The sequence below is a fragment of the Crotalus tigris genome, unplaced genomic scaffold (assembly GCF_016545835.1).
Source record: "Crotalus tigris isolate CLP2741 ecotype Arizona unplaced genomic scaffold, ASM1654583v1 scf7180000024449.105168, whole genome shotgun sequence".
NCBI classification, from domain to species: domain Eukaryota; kingdom Metazoa; phylum Chordata; class Lepidosauria; order Squamata; family Viperidae; genus Crotalus; species Crotalus tigris.
Window position 1 is genome coordinate 43,963 of NW_024100618.1, and position 16,648 is coordinate 60,610.

Genomic DNA, 16,648 nt, shown 5'->3' on the forward strand with positions numbered 1-16,648 from the left:
TTCTCAACCACCACAACTTTAAGATGCATGGACTTCAACTCCCAACATGCTGGCTGACAAATTCTGGGAGTTGAAATCCACACAAAAGTTGCCAAAATCGAAAAAAGACTGTAGTAGAAGTTTACAATTCGTAAAAACACCAGATGAAATTTAGCAGCAGACAAAAACGAGTGCAAATTATTTTTTTAAATTTTACAATCATGAAGTTGAAATTCACCATTTTAAATAGTGACCGTGAAAACTATGAGGTTGAAAGATAAAGAAGATACAGACTATTATCAAACTTGGGACCTATTTTATTGTTGGCTAGAGCAGTGTTTCCCAAACTTGACAATTTTAAGGCATGAGGACTTCAACTCCCAGAATTCCACAGCCAGCAACGCTGGCTGTGGAATTCTGGGAGTTGAAGTCCACATGCCTTAAAATTGTCAAGTTTGGGAAACACTGGGCTAGAGGAAAGAATGATTAGGAATTGAACATGCATTAGCATAGCAAACTCCAGACAACTCGTTGATTGGAAAAATTAACATATGTTTATGAAAAAAAAAACCCAGTAAAATCTTTATTAAAAAAAAAAAAGAAAATTTAGGGAATTTGTTAAAGTGATCAATGCAGGTAATCCTTGACTTACGATCACAACTGGGACTGGAATTCTGATTGTTAAGTCATTGCGATCATAAGTATAGTCACCTCTATGACCAGACTCATTTTTTTCAATATTTTTTGTTGCAGTCGTTAAGCGAATCACTTGGCTGTTAAGGAAAATGCCTGGTTGTCAAGTGAACCCATTTTTCCAAACAGGTGTTTGTTTGTTTTTTTGCCAGAAAACGGCAAAGGGTGCAAATCGCGGTCTTGTCGCTAACATGCTTTTATTATGCTGATACCTTTATCTTATAAATCCCTATACACTGATGAGTACAGAATATCTGTCATACATTTTAAATTGTGAAGGGCAGAATTAAATAAAAAAACGTTCGGTTCCCAAAGGATGTATTTCCATGGCAAAGGAGAAGCAACAGAAAGCAGAGCAACAGATGGAAAGTCACAGGGGTCTTACCTGAGGTTCGTAGCGCAGGAGGAGGTCATATTCCATGGAAAATGGCACATTGTTGACATGGAACTGCACCACGCTGCCCTCCAGCACCCGAGCAAACCCCAGCCCAGTCCACGTGACTGGACGGCCAGACAGGTGCACTCGCTGTATGACTTCCGCTCCCTGGCAACAGAAGGACTGGTAAGCGATTACGTTTCCTCAGAAAGCAAGTCTGTGGGGGTAGGCCTCAGCTTAAACGGTTCATTTACTGTCTTTCGAAGTTACAGCAGCACTGAAAAAAGAAGACTTATGACCGGTTTTTACGGTTCCGGCCATTGAAGCATCCCCACGGTCACGTGATCAAAATTCGGTCAACTGACTCATATTTACGACAGCTGCAGTTCCCGGGGTCACAGGATCACCTTTTGCAACCTTCCAACAAGCAAAATCAATGGGGAAGCCAGATTCATTGAACTACTGTATTCCTAATTTAACAACTGAAGTGGTTCGCTTAACAACTGTGGCCAGAAAGGTCGTAAAATGGGTCAAAATTCACTTAAAGGTCTCATTGAGCAACAGAAATCTTGGGCTCAGTTGTGGTCATGTGAAAGACTACCTGTAATGTTACCAAACTTATCAATTCATCATTATTTAACTGAATCAAAAAACTTTCACTAGATCAAGGGGTAGGCAACCTTGGCTCTTTTATGACTCGTGGACTTCAACTCCCAGGATTCCTGAGCCAGCCATGCTGAGGGGAAAGGGAGAGGTTTCCATGCTGAGCCATGCTGGCTCAGGAATTCTGGGAGTTGAAATCCACGAGTCATAAAAGAGCCAAAGTTGCCTACCCCTGTCCTAGACCCACATATCTACCCATTTTCCAGCCCTGAAATTGTCCCCAAAGAAGCTCATAATAAAATAGGATGAAAAAAAAAAGTTAAATAGCAGTAAGTGCAACTAGAGTTAGCTGCAACACACAGCAGACGCTGCATCCGTTCATGTACATCAGTGTTTCCCAAACTTGACAATTTTAAGGCATGAGGACTTCAACTCCCAGAATTCCACAGCCAGCAACGCTGGCTGTGGAATTCTGGGAGTTGAAGTCCACATGCCTTAAAATTGTCAAGTTTGGGAAACACTGATATACATAAACATCTGTTCAGTGCAATACATGCTGCATTTGAATGCTTGTGGGTGGAAAACAGTAATAAAATAAAACAGGAAATTGTCTCCCCAGAGATTCTTGCTAAGGTTATGCAGCTCCTCAGAGAATACAGGTAGTCCTCGAGTTATGATAATTGAGCCCAAAATTTATGTTGCTAAGTGAAACATTTGTTAAGTGAGTTTGGCCCGCTTTACGACTTTTCTTGCCACAGTTGTGAAGTGAATCGTTGCACTTATTAAATGAATCTGGCTTCCCCCCTTGCCTCTGCTTGTCAGAAGTTTGCAAAAAAGGGGATCACGTGATCCTGGGACACTGCAAGTGTCATAAATGTGAACCAGCTGCCAAGCATCTGAATTTTGATCATGTGACTGTGGGGACGCTGCAACGATCATAAATAGGAAAAATTGTCATAACTGTTGTACCACCATTGTAACTTTGAACAGTCACTAAACGAACCGTTGTAAGTTGAGGACTACATGGAAATGCAGCTTTGGTTAGCACAACCACAAGGGAAAGACGTGGCTGCTTTGAGATGCTATAGAAAAAATGCTGCGTTTCTGTTTCCGAACCTTCCAAAGCCCCTTTTGGAGAACGAGCCCAAAGCCCAGCATTTGCTTTCTTTCTTTCTTTCTTTCTTTCTTTCTTTCTTTCTTTCTTTCTTTCTTTCTTTCTTTCTTTCTTTCTTTCTTTCTTTCTTTCTTTTTTTTTTTTAAAAAAGCATCTCTTCAAAACCGCCATTTGTATTTACAGGGTTAAAACTTCACTAAGGGTTAAAAAGTTTTGCTTCTTTGCTTCCCCTCTGCTGCTTAGAACAAACCTTGTGTGTGTGAACTGAGTGTGGCATTTAGGATCATGCCCAGGATTTGATTTATAAATGTGGGTGTGAGTAAATTTGGCAGCAGGTAAAGCTGAGAGCCCTCCCCTCCCCCCAATCAGCATTAAGTCCTTACTCTGCGTCTTGTCCTCACTGGATCATTTAGCAACGAAATATAAAATTACCTAGTTTTACTGTCTCTGCCCCGTGGCGAGCCTGAGCCCACACAAGAAAGCTACTGTCAACGCTAACATCGGACGTTCTTGCTTTGACAACATATGGAGATGCAGCCATTTTCCTTTACTTTATGTTTTACTCTTAGAGTTAGAATTAGATCAGTGTTTCCCAAACTTGACAATTTTAAGGCATGTGGACTTCAACTCCCAGAATTCCACAGCCAGCATTGCTGGCTGTGGAATTCTGGGAGTTGAAGTCCACATGCCTTAAAATTGTCAAGTTTGGGAAACACTGAATTAGATGATACTGGGTGGGGGGAGGAGGAGGAATGTGCATGGGAGATTAGTTAGACAAAACAATACTGTATAAGGGTGAGAGCCAAGGCTGTTTGTAATAAGAGATGATAAGACATGGCGAATGAAGAACTGGTGGGAACATTTCAAACTAATTGGAGTATGTGATTTATGACTGTTAGTTAGAGGAGAGAATTGTGCTTTCATACTATGTGCTCAGGGGAGGGGAAGTCAGATTTTGGCTTTGACTATGTACATGCTGATGCTATGCTACTCGAATAAAGATTCTTTAAGATAAACAATGCCTCCAAGTTCTTTGAAGAGTTTCATCTGTCGGAACCATGACAGCTACTTTCTGACAGCTCCCAGGTAATTCTTTGCCATTCCTCACCTGGTGGAGGCGGGCTTCTTCTGCCTCGTATGTATAGTGATCCAACACTATGCGATAATAGCCAGTTTGAACTTGATTACACTGTCGGCCCACTATATGGCTACGGCAGCGACATTGTCCTGTTTCTGTAGCACATCTGTGAAAAGAAAAGGGACCAGGTTCAAAATAGGCAAACGGTTCTCCCAAGTATGAGGCCCTTGGTGCACTCTGAGCTTGGTTGTTTTCTTGAGACAATCAAAAAGTCAAAAAAAGGAAACAATACATCAACCAAGGAACTACTGTACAAACTTGGACAAATAAGCTAACAGTAAACAGCCTAATTAAGGAACCACCAAGAACACTCCCACTGATACTGAAGGGGTCGCCACAATGTAAAAAAGATTCTGAGACTCTAGAAAGAGTGCAAAGAAGAGAAACAAAGATGATCAGGGGGCTGAGGCTAAAACATGAAGAATGGCTGCAGGAATTGGACACTGGCTGAAGAATTCTGGGAATTGAAGTCCACAAGTCATAAAAGGGCCAAGTTTGAAGACCCCTGGTCTAGTTTAATGAAAAGAAGGACTAGGCATGATATCTAGGGACTGCCACAAAGAAGAGGGAGTCAAGCTATTTTCCAAAGCGCCTGAAGGCAGGACAAGAAGCAACGGGTGGAAACTAATCAAGGAGAGAAGCAACCTAGAACTAAGGAGAAACTTCCTGACAGTTAGAACAATTAACCAGTGGAACAACTTGCCTCCAGAAGCAGTGAATGCTCCAACACTGGAAGTTTTTAAGAAGACATTGGACAACCACTTGTCTGAAGTGGTATAGGGTTTCCTGCCTGAGCAGGGGGTTGGACTAGAAGATCTCTAAGGTCTCTTCCAACTCTGTCATTCTGTATATAAAACTAAGAGCAGACTCCACTCCTTTCTAGCATTGATGATGTTACCTAGTTTGGTAATGAAACGACTGCCAAAAAACAAAAACCAACCAAGCTCAGAGAGCATCAAAGATCCCATAGTCCAACCCTGAGCTACAAATAGTCTCTTCTATCAGTTCTTCCAAGTGACAACAGGCCTACCCATCTTCTCCTCAGGGGATTAAACTGGCCCTGATCTGCTGGAGGTTTACACTGAAGCTAAATAGGTTCTGGCCTGGTGGGTGCTTCTAGGGGAGAACTGAGCATCTGTCTTACTTGCTGAATTATAAAGATGAAGTAAGTAAGAATAGAGTTCTCTCTCTCTTGCCTCTCCTCCCACAGTTATCTGATTCTTCACCACCTCCAATAACTTTCTATTTCACTTTCCATCCATCCCATCTCGTGTTTCTCATCCTAGATATTGCATGGATAATACTGCACCCATTTCCCCCCTCATCTTTGCTCACAGAAGTGTAGCTGTAATTCCTTACTGGTTGTCGTAGGCACCCCCTACATCGCAATCACAAGGACGGCAGCCACGCAGATCGAGACTCAAAGCCCAGTGTTCAGGCTGGAAGGCAACATAAGATTCTTTAGTCCAAGAGAGACATAATGCACATATAAGGCTGTCAAGGGATACTTACTGTCTAGTACAGTGGTTCTCAACCTTTTTAATGCCGTGACCCCCAACCGGTCGTAAGTCGAGGACTACTCAACCGGTCGTAAGTCGAGGACTACTCAACTGGTGCAGCACCGTTTGCAGAATGGGACTTTTGGCGGGCTCAGCAGGGCAGAGACGCCTGGACAATTCCTATTGGCTTTTGAAAGCCAATAGAATTAGACTCTATTCAAGAGAGTCTATTCTATTGGCTTTCAAAAGCCAATAGAATAAAAGGGAGTAGCACAGCTAAGGAAAAGGGGAAAAAAATGGCGGACTGCGTTGTTTGGCGACCCCCGTGAAATTGTCGTTCGACCCCAAATGGGGTCCCGACCCACAGGTTGAGAACCGCTGGTCTAGTACTTACCAGGCACTGATTACAGCTGCGCCCAGAAACCAAGCGTTTGCAGAAGCAATCCCCTGTGATGGCATCACATCGAGGGCCCTCTTGGACTGTGCCTCGGGGGTCACACTGGCAGCCTGTTAAGTCAAACATGGCACAAACTCACCCCTGTCTCAAGGATTTCCCGGTTTATCGATCCTTAAGGATTATATACCCCCACTGAAGAATCATTCCCAGCTTTTTGGGGACAGCCACTAGAGTCCTTATCTTCTTTAGTTAGGGTTTTGTCAAACGTGGGAAAATCAGAAGTCCAAGCAGTTCAAATGAACGTGAAGGTTTATGGCATGCTTATGTTCTCTACAAGAACCTGATTTACTAATGTTCAAAGCAAATTGGCAGTAGTAAGAATCAATGGAATTCAAGATGGGCTGGACTTCAATCTCTTGTGGGTGAGAAGGGGCCTGAGACTTGACCTGTTTGACCCCCTTCCTTGGGCTCAGCCTGGTCATTTCCTACAGGTTTGACAGACAAGCTGAAGTTTTAACCGGTGAGTTTTAGGACCAGAGTTTCAAACGTAACCTTCATTTTGTTCCTTATGCCACACAGGCTAAGTTTCACTGTCTTAAGAAAATCCATTCCAAGAGACCACCAGCCAGAGCTGAAGTCACACGGGGTTCCCTAGAGGAAAGCCCGTCTCAGCCCAGGAGAACCCATCAAGAAGAAAGGTACCTACGCTGGCATCCTTGTGGGTTTTCTGCACTCAGTCCGAAGAACCCAGACTTGCATCTGTCACAACGGGGCCCCTCTACATGCTCCTTGCACCGACACTGCCCGGCAATCAGCCCCAGCATTGGATCATCATGTGTGTCACACACCCCGCCATCTAATGTCCCATCAGGGTCACAGTCACAGGCTACATGGCAGAGGAGAAAAAAAAAGGAATTGTGCTCAAGGAATACTTGGAAGGAATGGCCACAATTCAGAATCTAAAGGAACAGCCAGCAGGGAACAATTAACACACCACTATTTTCAGATCCAAACTAAAAAAAAAACCAAAAAAACCCAAATCCTGACCATTTTTTCATAGATTATTTATTACTGGTTAATAATGTTGCTAATAGAAAAGATGAGATACTACATGTAGTCCTCAACTTATGACCAGTCACTTAGTGACTATTCCATTATGACAGACCTTGCTAATGCTATTTAAGACCCGGATACGACCTCCCCCAGGGTCACGTGACTGCATTTTGGGTGTTCAGCAACCAGCCCATATTCATGGCCATTTGCCGTGTCCCACGGTCACGTGGTTGCAATGTACGATTTGGGTTTTTTTGCATTTACTTCCAGTTTCCAGCAAAAAATTGTGGAGAGTGGATTCGCTTAACAACCATGGTGTTCATTTAACGACGATCATTCATTTAATGACCATTGCAAAAAAATGTTGTAAAATGGTCATCTGGTGACTCTTTAATAAGCAGCATGGCTTGCAACTCTTATTCAGTTATGGTTATAAGTTCAGGATTACCTGTAGACCAGTGTTTCTCAACCTTGACAATTTTAAGGCATGTGGACTTCAACTCCCAGAATTCCACAGCCAGCAATGCTGGCTGTGGAATTCTGGGAGCTGAAGTCCACATGCCTTAAAATTGTCAAGGTTGAGAAACACTGCGTAGACTCTCTTTCTTCCTTCAAGCCTGTGTGGAAACACTGCCCTTTGACTTCCTAACACTTTGCTGAACCTTGGCAACTTTAAGATGTGTGAATACCTTTTAAGGCTGAAAAACACAGTGCTGAATTCTCCACTCTGCTAATTGGCAATGAAGAAACAGGCAGCCAACCTGCAGATGGATGTGGAGAGCAGTGCTTACTGAATGCACAATGAAAATGCTGGCTCCAAAGCCTCTAATCTAGCTTTTGCAGATTGTCACTTAATGCTTTGTGCTGCTGTTGATCAGCAGGGTTCTGTCTATACGTTCGGGGAAACTCGACAAAGCCCCATTATAAAGCATTGCACTATTTTTATGGTAGCAGGGGCACCGATATACTTTGCGGATCTGAGATGGAAAACAAAACCAGCCATTCCCAAGAAGGATTATTTTTGTCTTGTTCAAATGTACCAGGCCACATTTAAGAAGGCCGGAGGTATTTCTCAATCCTCAGAAACACCACTGAACAATCGAAGCACAATTTCCCATTGATTTGGCAGGATGGAAGCATTGTGGTTAGCGCTGGGTAGAGATGGCTTTTCAAAATACTCCACCATTTTGGGAGAGAAATAAAGCAGGAGGATAGGTTAACTTTCTCTAATGGAGAGAGAAATTCTCCTACAGTTTCTTGGGAATTTTTCTCAGCATTGACTGAAGTTCTACTCCTAAAAAAACCCCATGGAGGGAATTCCTTATATGTCCTCCTTAGGGACTTCATTGAAGTCTGGGAAGTCAGAAGATGCTGTCCCTGGTGAGATGACTGAATAAAAAGAGGACAATTAGCATATCTCCTTAGCTACTTTTCAGCTAAGTACAGGTGCTCCTCACTTAAAGACCAGTCCCTTTTCAAGCGTCCAAAGTTATGACGGACCCTCCCAAAAGCTATGTACAATCTGGTCCCAAGGTTCTGATGGTTCCACGCCATCCCCGCCACAGTCACATACTTCATGTGACTCTTAAAGCTTCGGGGGTTTAATTTTCAACAGAGGTTCAAAGGGCAGATAGAACCTGTAAATATCAGGGGACCAGATGCCTACATACAGGTAGTCTTCGACTTACGACTACAACTGAGCCCAAAATTTCTCTCGCTGAGCGAGACAGTTTGTTAAATGAGTTTTGACCCATTTTATGACCTTTCTTGCCACAGCCCTGAAGCGAATCATTGCAGTCGTTAAGTCAGTAACACAGCTGTTAAGTGAATCTGGCTTCCCCATTGACTCTGCTTGTCGGGAGGTCTCAAAAGATGATCACGTGACCCCGGGATATTGCAACCGTCATAAGTACATGCCAGTTGCCAAGTGTACCAATTCTGATCACGTGACCGTGGGATTGCCTCAACGGTTGTTAAGTGTGAAAAGTGGCCAGAAGTCACTTTTTTCAATGACGGTGTAACTTTGTATGGCCATTAAACAAATTGTTGTAAGTTGACAGTTACTTGTATTCTCATCCTCCAACTCTCCCAGTGGTGAGGAATGGGGCTGGTCCTCAAGAAAATCCCTCTCTTCCTGCAGATTCTCAGGTCCTGAATCCATTTGCTTCCCTCCGCAGCTGTTACCCCCCCCTTACCTCGGCACATGCCAGGATCACGAATATCCTTGGTGGGATCCTTGTAATAGAATGGCTTGCAGAACTGGCAGTGGTGGCCCATGGTGTTATGCTGGCAATCATCACAGACCCCACCATGGACGTTGCCCGTGGCCAGGTACACAGCCATGTCGAAGTGGCACCGGTGGGAGTGTTCGTTGCAGTTGCATTCTGAGGAGAGCAAGAATGCAAAAGTGCTTCGCTCTAGACTCCATCGGCCAATGATGCTTCCCACCCTCCAACCACATCGGAAAAAGCACCTGAGAGAGAGCACAGAAATACATCCCCTGTATCACCTGATTAGGAGGTAGAGGTGCTTCCTTAATCTTGTTTGTTGCCTTTTGGTGAAACGGAAGCTGGCCCCAGCCAGCAGTCTATGCACACAAGAGTGCGTGGCTGCTGAGACCTGTCCAAAACCCGAGATAGCCCATCTCTAAACCCCTTCACACATTAAGAGTTTCCTGCCCATAATTTATTTCCTTGCATGTCTGCGCGTCAACCATCCTGCGGGATCTGTTTGACCAGGATCTGTGGGTCCCTCTACCACCTAAGAATTCATTCACTGTTCCTGCTTGAAAGATAGGTTTTTTCTGTGTGTATAAAATACTACGTTAAATAATGGACAAGTTGCTTTGCTGCACTCTAGCGAACATGTGCTCATTACAAAGCCCATAAGGAAGAGATCTGTGATCTTCCAGATGTTGCTATACTTAAATACTCCTAGCATCCCTCACCCTAGGCAATGTTCACCATATTTTGGGGAGTGACATCTGGAAGGCTTCAGGCTACTATATCCTTCAGGGGAAGGGAGTCTTTTATGTCAGAGGTCCCCAACCTTTTGGGCACCAGGGACCGGTTCCATGGAGAGGGGTTTTTCCATGGACTGGAAGGTGTGTGGTTTTGTGCGCTGCCTGCATCTCGCAGATGGAGCTTTGCTTGTTTGTGCAGCCCAGTTGCTGGCATGCTGCGGCCCGGTATTGGTCCACAGACTGGGGGTTGGGGACCTCTGTTCTATGTGGTAAATGTCTTATAATAATAATTGGTAGAGTATGTGTCTTTACCAACAACACCCTTCCTCTAAGGTCCCCTACATAAATGTTTTGGGAGGACACAGTCCGTTTGTGACCTCACAACCTTCCCCAATTTGTCTTTAGAGGCACTACAGGGTTCACACTCACTCTTGCAGGCATTTGTGCGGCGTCCCTCAGCTGGGCGCCAGGGCAAGTCATGGTAAAAGTCCTTGCACAGCTCACAGTTCAGCCCTTTGGTGTTGTGCTTGCAGACGCAGCGACCGTGAACCTGTTGGTAGATGAAGAAAGGTGACAACACAAACCTCAATAGCAGAGGGCAGACCCTCCACAAGCACAGACCAGGCCATGTGGTCTAGGTCTATTCTTTAAGTTTGTGGCATCCTGTGCAAGGGCTTTTAAAAAAAGAATGATAATGGTCCTCAAGATAACAAAAGACAAAAGAGAACAGTCCTCTGGTTTGGAAGGAAAAGTCCATACATTTTGCAGCCAAAGCACAGAAGTATATTTCTTTCAGCCTGGTTAATTTATTTATCTCTTGCTTTTCTTCCATCACAAAAAGTCCAAAAATTGTGCATGAACTGCAAATCCGACTGATTCAGCAATAAGTAGACTGGAGCAGGCAACACTATTCTAGGAGGAACTATATTTTACTTTTAAAAGAATAGTTTTACTGGCCTCACATTTATAATGGTGGCAGCTCAAAGGGGAAAGGATGATGTTTTGAGTCATTTTTTTCATTTGGGGAAGTGGAATAGGATTTGAAGTGTGATAGCTACAGGTAGTCCTTGACTTACAACCACTCATTTAATGATTGTTCGGTTGTGTCAGTGGTTAAAAAAAAGACTTACAACAGGTCCTCGCAATTATACAGTCACAGTGTCCTCATGGCTCCATGATCAAAATTCAGACACTCGGCAATGTTGCATTTACAACAGTTATAGTCCCAAGGTGGTGGCGCATTGGTTAGAATAGTTAGAAGGCAGTACTGCAGGCTAATTCTGCTAACTGCCAACAGTTCGATTCTCACCAGCTCAGTGTTGACTCAGTCTTCCATCCTTCCAAGGTCGGTAAAATGAGGACCCAGACTGTTGGGGGGGCAATATGCTGCCTCTGTAAACCACTTAGAGAGGGCTGTAAAGCACTGTGAAGTGGTATATAAGTCTAGGTGCTAAGGTCATATGATTGTCATTTGTGATCTTCCCAGTTGGCTTTTGACACACAAAGTCAATGCGGGAAGTCAGATTCATTTAAATATGTGGCCAAAAGGTCATAAAATTGGGTGTGATTCATTTAATGACTGCATCACTTAGCAATGGAGGTTCTGATCCCAATTGTGCTTGTAAGTCGAGAACTACTTGCACGGTAACCGCGGAAAGAAGCCTCATACTCCTTATGGAGTTTTGTTATTGCTATTATTGTTAAAAAGGGTCAAATATTATATTACTGAATGCCTGATATGAGAAAGGAGCCCTTTTTCAGAGGAAAAAACATAGATGGGGACACATATGGCCTGTGAGTTACATGATGGCTCACCATAATGTAGATTTGGAAAACTCTTAACGAAACTGCATGGTTCCGAATCCAACTGTTGGGCATAGCAGTAGCGTTTCTGATTCAGTAACAGCTTCCACTTTTGTATTAATGGGAGAACTACTACTATTACTACTACTACTACTATTTCTTCTCCTCCTCCTCCTCCTCCTCCTCCTCCTCCTCCTCCTCCTTCTTCTTCTCCTTCTTCTTCTTCTATCTTATTATTATTACTATTACTATTATTACTTGTTGAATATTTCCCTCAACTATAGCCCCTTAAGGCAAAGCCAGATCCATAAGGAGGGGGCCATTAATGATGGGGGTTGGAGGAGCATGGTATTTTCTCTGCTTAGTATCATAGAGCTGGAAGGGACCTTGAAGGTCTTCTAGTCCAGGGGTTTGCAACCTTGACAACTTGAAGACTTGTGGACTTCAGCTCCCAGAATTCCTCAGCCAGCTATGTTGGCTAAGGAATTCTGGGAGCTGAAGTCCACAAGTCTTCAAGTTGTCATGGTTGCAGACCCCTGCTCTAGTCCAATCCCTGCCCAAGGCAGGAGTCGTTACACCATCTTGGACAAATGGTTGGTCAGTCTTTTCTTGAAAACCTCCAGCAATCGAGCACTTACAGCTCCAGTGGAGGCAAGCTGCTCCACTGACCAATTGTTCTCCCAGACAGGAAATTCCTCCTTATTCCTAGGCTGGATCACCTTCTGGCACCCTTCCACCCACTGCTTCTGGTCCTGCCCTCAGGTGCTGTGGAGAATAAATTGATACCCTCTTCTCTGTGACAGCTCTTCAACGTACGGCCACAACTGAGCCCATCATTTATGTTGCGAAGTGAGAAATGTGTTAAGTGTTTATTGAGTTTTGCCCCATTTCTTGCCCTACTGGAACCACCGCAGTTGTTAAATCAGTAAGACGGTTGTTAAATGAATCTGGATTTCCCCACTGACTTTGCTCGGCGGAAGGTTGACAAAGGGGATCACGTGACCCTGGGACACGGCAACAGTCATAAATGTTAGTCAGTTGCCAAGTGTCTCAATTTAAATCACATGACCATGGGGATGCTGCAGCGGTCGTAAGTATGAAAAGTAGTCATAAGTCAGTGTTTCAATGCCATTGTAACTTTGAACGGTTACTAAGCCAGTGTTTCTCAACCTTGACAATTTTAAGGCATGTGGACTTCAACTCCCAGAATTCCACAGCCAGCTTTTAAGGCATGTGGACTTCAACTCCCAGAATTCCACAGCCAGCATTGTTGGCTGTGGAATTCTGGGAGTTGAAGTCTACATGCCTTAAAATTGTCAAGGTTGAGAAACACTGTACTAAGCAAACTGTTGCCTGTTGGAAGATGCTATCGTGTCTCTCCTGAGCCTTCTCTTCATTAGGCTAAACATACTTCGTTCTCTTAGCTGTTCATCATACAATCTAGCCTCCAGGGCCCTTTGTTGCTGCTCTCTGCACTCTTTCTAGGGCAGGGAGTCTTCCAACTTGGCCCTTTTATGACTTGTACTTCAACTCCCAGAATTCCTCAGTCAGGCGTGCCTGGCTGAGGAATTCTGGGAGTCGAAGTCCACAAGTCATAAAAGGGCCAAGTTGGAAGACCCCTGTTCTAGAGCCTCACCATCTTTTCATTGCTGTTGTTACCAGGAAGCCTTACCATGCTTTCCACAGCAGTAGGGTTGCCAGTGAGCGGGGCACACTCCGAGGCATGCCCATAGCAGAAGCAGTTGCCCCGCAGCACCATCTCATACACTGCAAAGTAGTATTTCTCCTTGATTTCCCGGCGGGAATCCAAGAGGTTGTCTCCCAGCGTGTGCAGTCTAGTCAGGTTCATCCTCAGATTGGTGACTTTCAGGAGATCTGGGCATTGAAATCATGAGATGCAAGAAGATCGTAAGATGGTGGTGAGAAAGCAAGAAGCGTGACCGTTTTAGATTGGCTGGCTTCTACAAAGCATCAGCTGGAGTCAGAAATATCTGCACCGCACTAAGGAGGAGGGAAGGCAGGGAATTCCGAACGCCCAGACAGATCCTTGGAGCCAATAGTGTAATTGCTAGAGCAAAAAATACATCGAGGGCCAAAATTAACTAGCCTGAAATAGGGCAAAAGACAAGGCCAGCTGCAGACTGCATTGCAATCAGAGTGAACTAACTAATTAGCTAAATAAATCTCTCCCTCTTTATATCTGCATGTGCCTGCGTCTGTGTGCCTAGGATATCTTCTCTTTGGGAAGAGATTCTTGTGGTGATAGCATGTTTACCCAGCATTTTGGTGTCTACTGGGGAGTATCTATTTTTCAGAAGAGTCATCGAGTTGGAAAAGAACTGGAAAAGTTGGAAAAGTCATTTCCCTGCCAAGGCAAGAAATCCCTGGATACTCCTTCGCCCATGATAAATGGCTGTGCAGTTTCTGCTTAAAATACTCCAGTGGGATATTCTGGATATGGAACGGCCTGCCTTTGGAAACCATTCTCGTCAACAAGCTGAAATTTAACAACTGAGAATAAAGAAATGGCCTTCTCCAAAGAGATGACTTTCAAATATGTATTCTTATCCCCATTGCTATGGCATCTAAGAATTTTAGAAGCTATAGTAGTCTCAACATATCTGGATGTCACCAAAGGAGCAAAAGCTTTACTTAGCTACATGTAAAATGGTGTGGTCCATTCCTGGAATGCTCCAGTGTTCCCTGGAGCATTGCATTCCCCCCACCCACCCCCCAGAACATGCTAACTCAGCTATTTGGGCTTTTCCCGAAATAAATCTGGAACAGGAAAGAATTCGCAATATTTTGGACATGGCTGAAAATCTCAAAAGGAGGTGTAATATATTAAGTCTTTTTTACACCTCAAACCAATGCTCTACTCCAGTGATGGCAAACCTTTTAGAGACCGAGTGCCCAAACTGAAACCCAAACCCACTTATGTATCGTCAGATGCTGGGTGGGCGTGGCCCATGGAGTGGGCATGGTCCATTGGGTGAGCGTGGCTGCAGTGGTAACGGCAGACTGGGTGGGACTAAAAAATTCAATCAATCAGTTCCAACTTTGCGAGATCTTTTTTTTCCGTGAAGTTGAAATTGATTGATTGATTGAAACTTTTTTTTTGCACACGGCAGAGGCCTAAAGCGAAAAGGTTTCATAAAACCCAGCTGAAGTCCTAGCACTGGGGTGACAATGCGCATGCCCAGAGAGGGCTCTGTGTGCCACATGTGGCACAGGTTCGCCACCACAGCTCTACTCCATTGTTTCTCAACTGTGGCAACTTTAAGGTATCTGGACTTCAACTCCTAGAATTCCTCAGCCAAAATGCTGGCTGGGGAATTCTGGGAGTTGAAGTCCACATATCTTAAAGTTGCTAAGGGTTGGGAAATACTACTTTATTCTTTTCAGCCCAGAATCCCCCTCCCCAAAAAAAGACTCACTCTGAATTTTTGGACTGTAGGGATCGTGGATTGGAATAGCTGGATCCAGCACTCTGTAGATGACCTAGAACAAAGAAGAAAGGCATAACGTAGAGAAGAGAAAGAGCCCCAGCTGAGTGCAATAGCTTTGAGTAGAGGTACTCCTCAACATACGGCTATAATGGAGCCTGCTGATCTCTGACCTACCCAATTTTACAACCTTTTTTGCGGAGATCGGAGATCGTTAAGTGAACCGATGATGTACTATGGCAAGGTTTTGCTGAAAACCGGAAGTTCTGGTTTTTAGCAAAACTGTCATAAAATGTGACAGGCAGGATGCCACAAAGGGCTGTAAATGCCCTACCTGTCCGCAGGATGCCACAAAGGGCTGTAAATTTAGCCATGTTGCTGAGTGTGCCAAGTTTGATCATGTGACTTCAGAAAGTGTCCAACTGGAGAACTTCAACTCAGATTGTAAGTCCCCCTTTTCAGGTTGGTCGTAACTTTGAATGGTCACTAAGCAACAGGTTAGTAAATCAAGGACTATCTATACTCAACTTTGCAGCCCCGAGGCCAGGAGTCACACTCACCTCCCCTTCTGTAGAAGGTTCAATGTCCGAGTACCGCGACTCACAGATAACGTCATCCACGCGTCTCAAGGGTCCCAGGGAGGCAGTGGGGAAAGATGCGGCACAGTCATAGGCAAAGTAGCGGTACACCTGCCAGGTGCGCCCAAAGTCTGCTGAGCGCTCCACCAGCATAGCTGCAGGTCGGAAGGTCTGCAGGGTAGAAATGGTGACTCAACAAATTACTCCAAACTGGACTGGAGGTCTACAAGAATCACTTTGTGTGTCTTCAGGTTATCATCTGAAGTGCTGCTCAGCTTTTAGTTCTTACTATAATTCTATTATTGTCTGCAATTAAAATTGCACTATTATTATTATTAATAGTAGCAGTATCATCACAATCATTATCGTCATCGTTATTAATTGTCTACTTTATATCTTGCCTGGAATGAAGATGGATTGAGACAGGGTATAAATAAATAAAATAAAATAATGAGATGCGATAACGATAAAGGAATAAATAAATATGGGTGACCCAGACCCTATGCTCATATATTTTGTGTAAATATCTATCAGCCCTTCAAGAAACAGACATCACAAAAATTCTAGAGTTTTACTTTATGGATATACCAGGCTATCGATATTGATTTGGTTTAAGGAAGGAAGAGAAAATATCATCAGACTTCCATAATAGAATGATGGAAGTCTGATATTTCCCTTTCCCTCTTTAAACCAAAAAGAATCAAGGAGAGGCAATCTTGAGTTTCTTTCTCACACTTTCTATTTTCCTGGGCTAAGTTTCATGAATAGTTGTCACCTATTTTCTCCAAGGTTATCTCTATATTCCTCCACATGGTCCTAGATTTGTATGTTATGGGTACGCTATCAAGGATACAATCAACCCTTGATTTAAGAACCTCAGTTAGAACAATTAACCAGTGGAACAACCTGCCTCCAGAAGTGGTGAATGCTCCAACACTGGAAGTTTTTAAGAAGAGACTGGACAGCCATTTGTCTGAAATGGTATAGGGTTTCCTGTCTGAGCAGGG

General features: G+C 43.9%; 1 protein-coding gene across 2 annotated transcripts in view; it reads right to left on the bottom strand.

The window, feature by feature from the left end:
• LOC120303027 (laminin subunit beta-2-like) overlaps nt 1-16,648 on the bottom strand; it is a 62,740-nt gene that overhangs the window by 33,094 nt on the left and 12,998 nt on the right. For both annotated transcript variants that reach the window (XR_005555316.1, XM_039332130.1), the window contains exons 5-14: nt 15,624-15,812; nt 15,055-15,118; nt 13,290-13,492; nt 10,244-10,364; nt 9,048-9,236; nt 6,506-6,685; nt 5,797-5,909; nt 5,263-5,342; nt 3,874-4,009; nt 1,058-1,216 (exon numbers count right to left, since the gene is read on the bottom strand). Coding sequence is in view for 1 of the 2 variants with exons in the window: in XM_039332130.1 (XP_039188064.1) it covers nt 1,058-1,216; nt 3,874-4,009; nt 5,263-5,342; nt 5,797-5,909; nt 6,506-6,685; nt 9,048-9,236; nt 10,244-10,364; nt 13,290-13,492; nt 15,055-15,118; nt 15,624-15,812 (1,434 nt within the window). In the remaining variant the exon portion in view is untranslated. The remainder of the gene's footprint in view (nt 1-1,057; nt 1,217-3,873; nt 4,010-5,262; nt 5,343-5,796; nt 5,910-6,505; nt 6,686-9,047; nt 9,237-10,243; nt 10,365-13,289; nt 13,493-15,054; nt 15,119-15,623; nt 15,813-16,648) is intronic.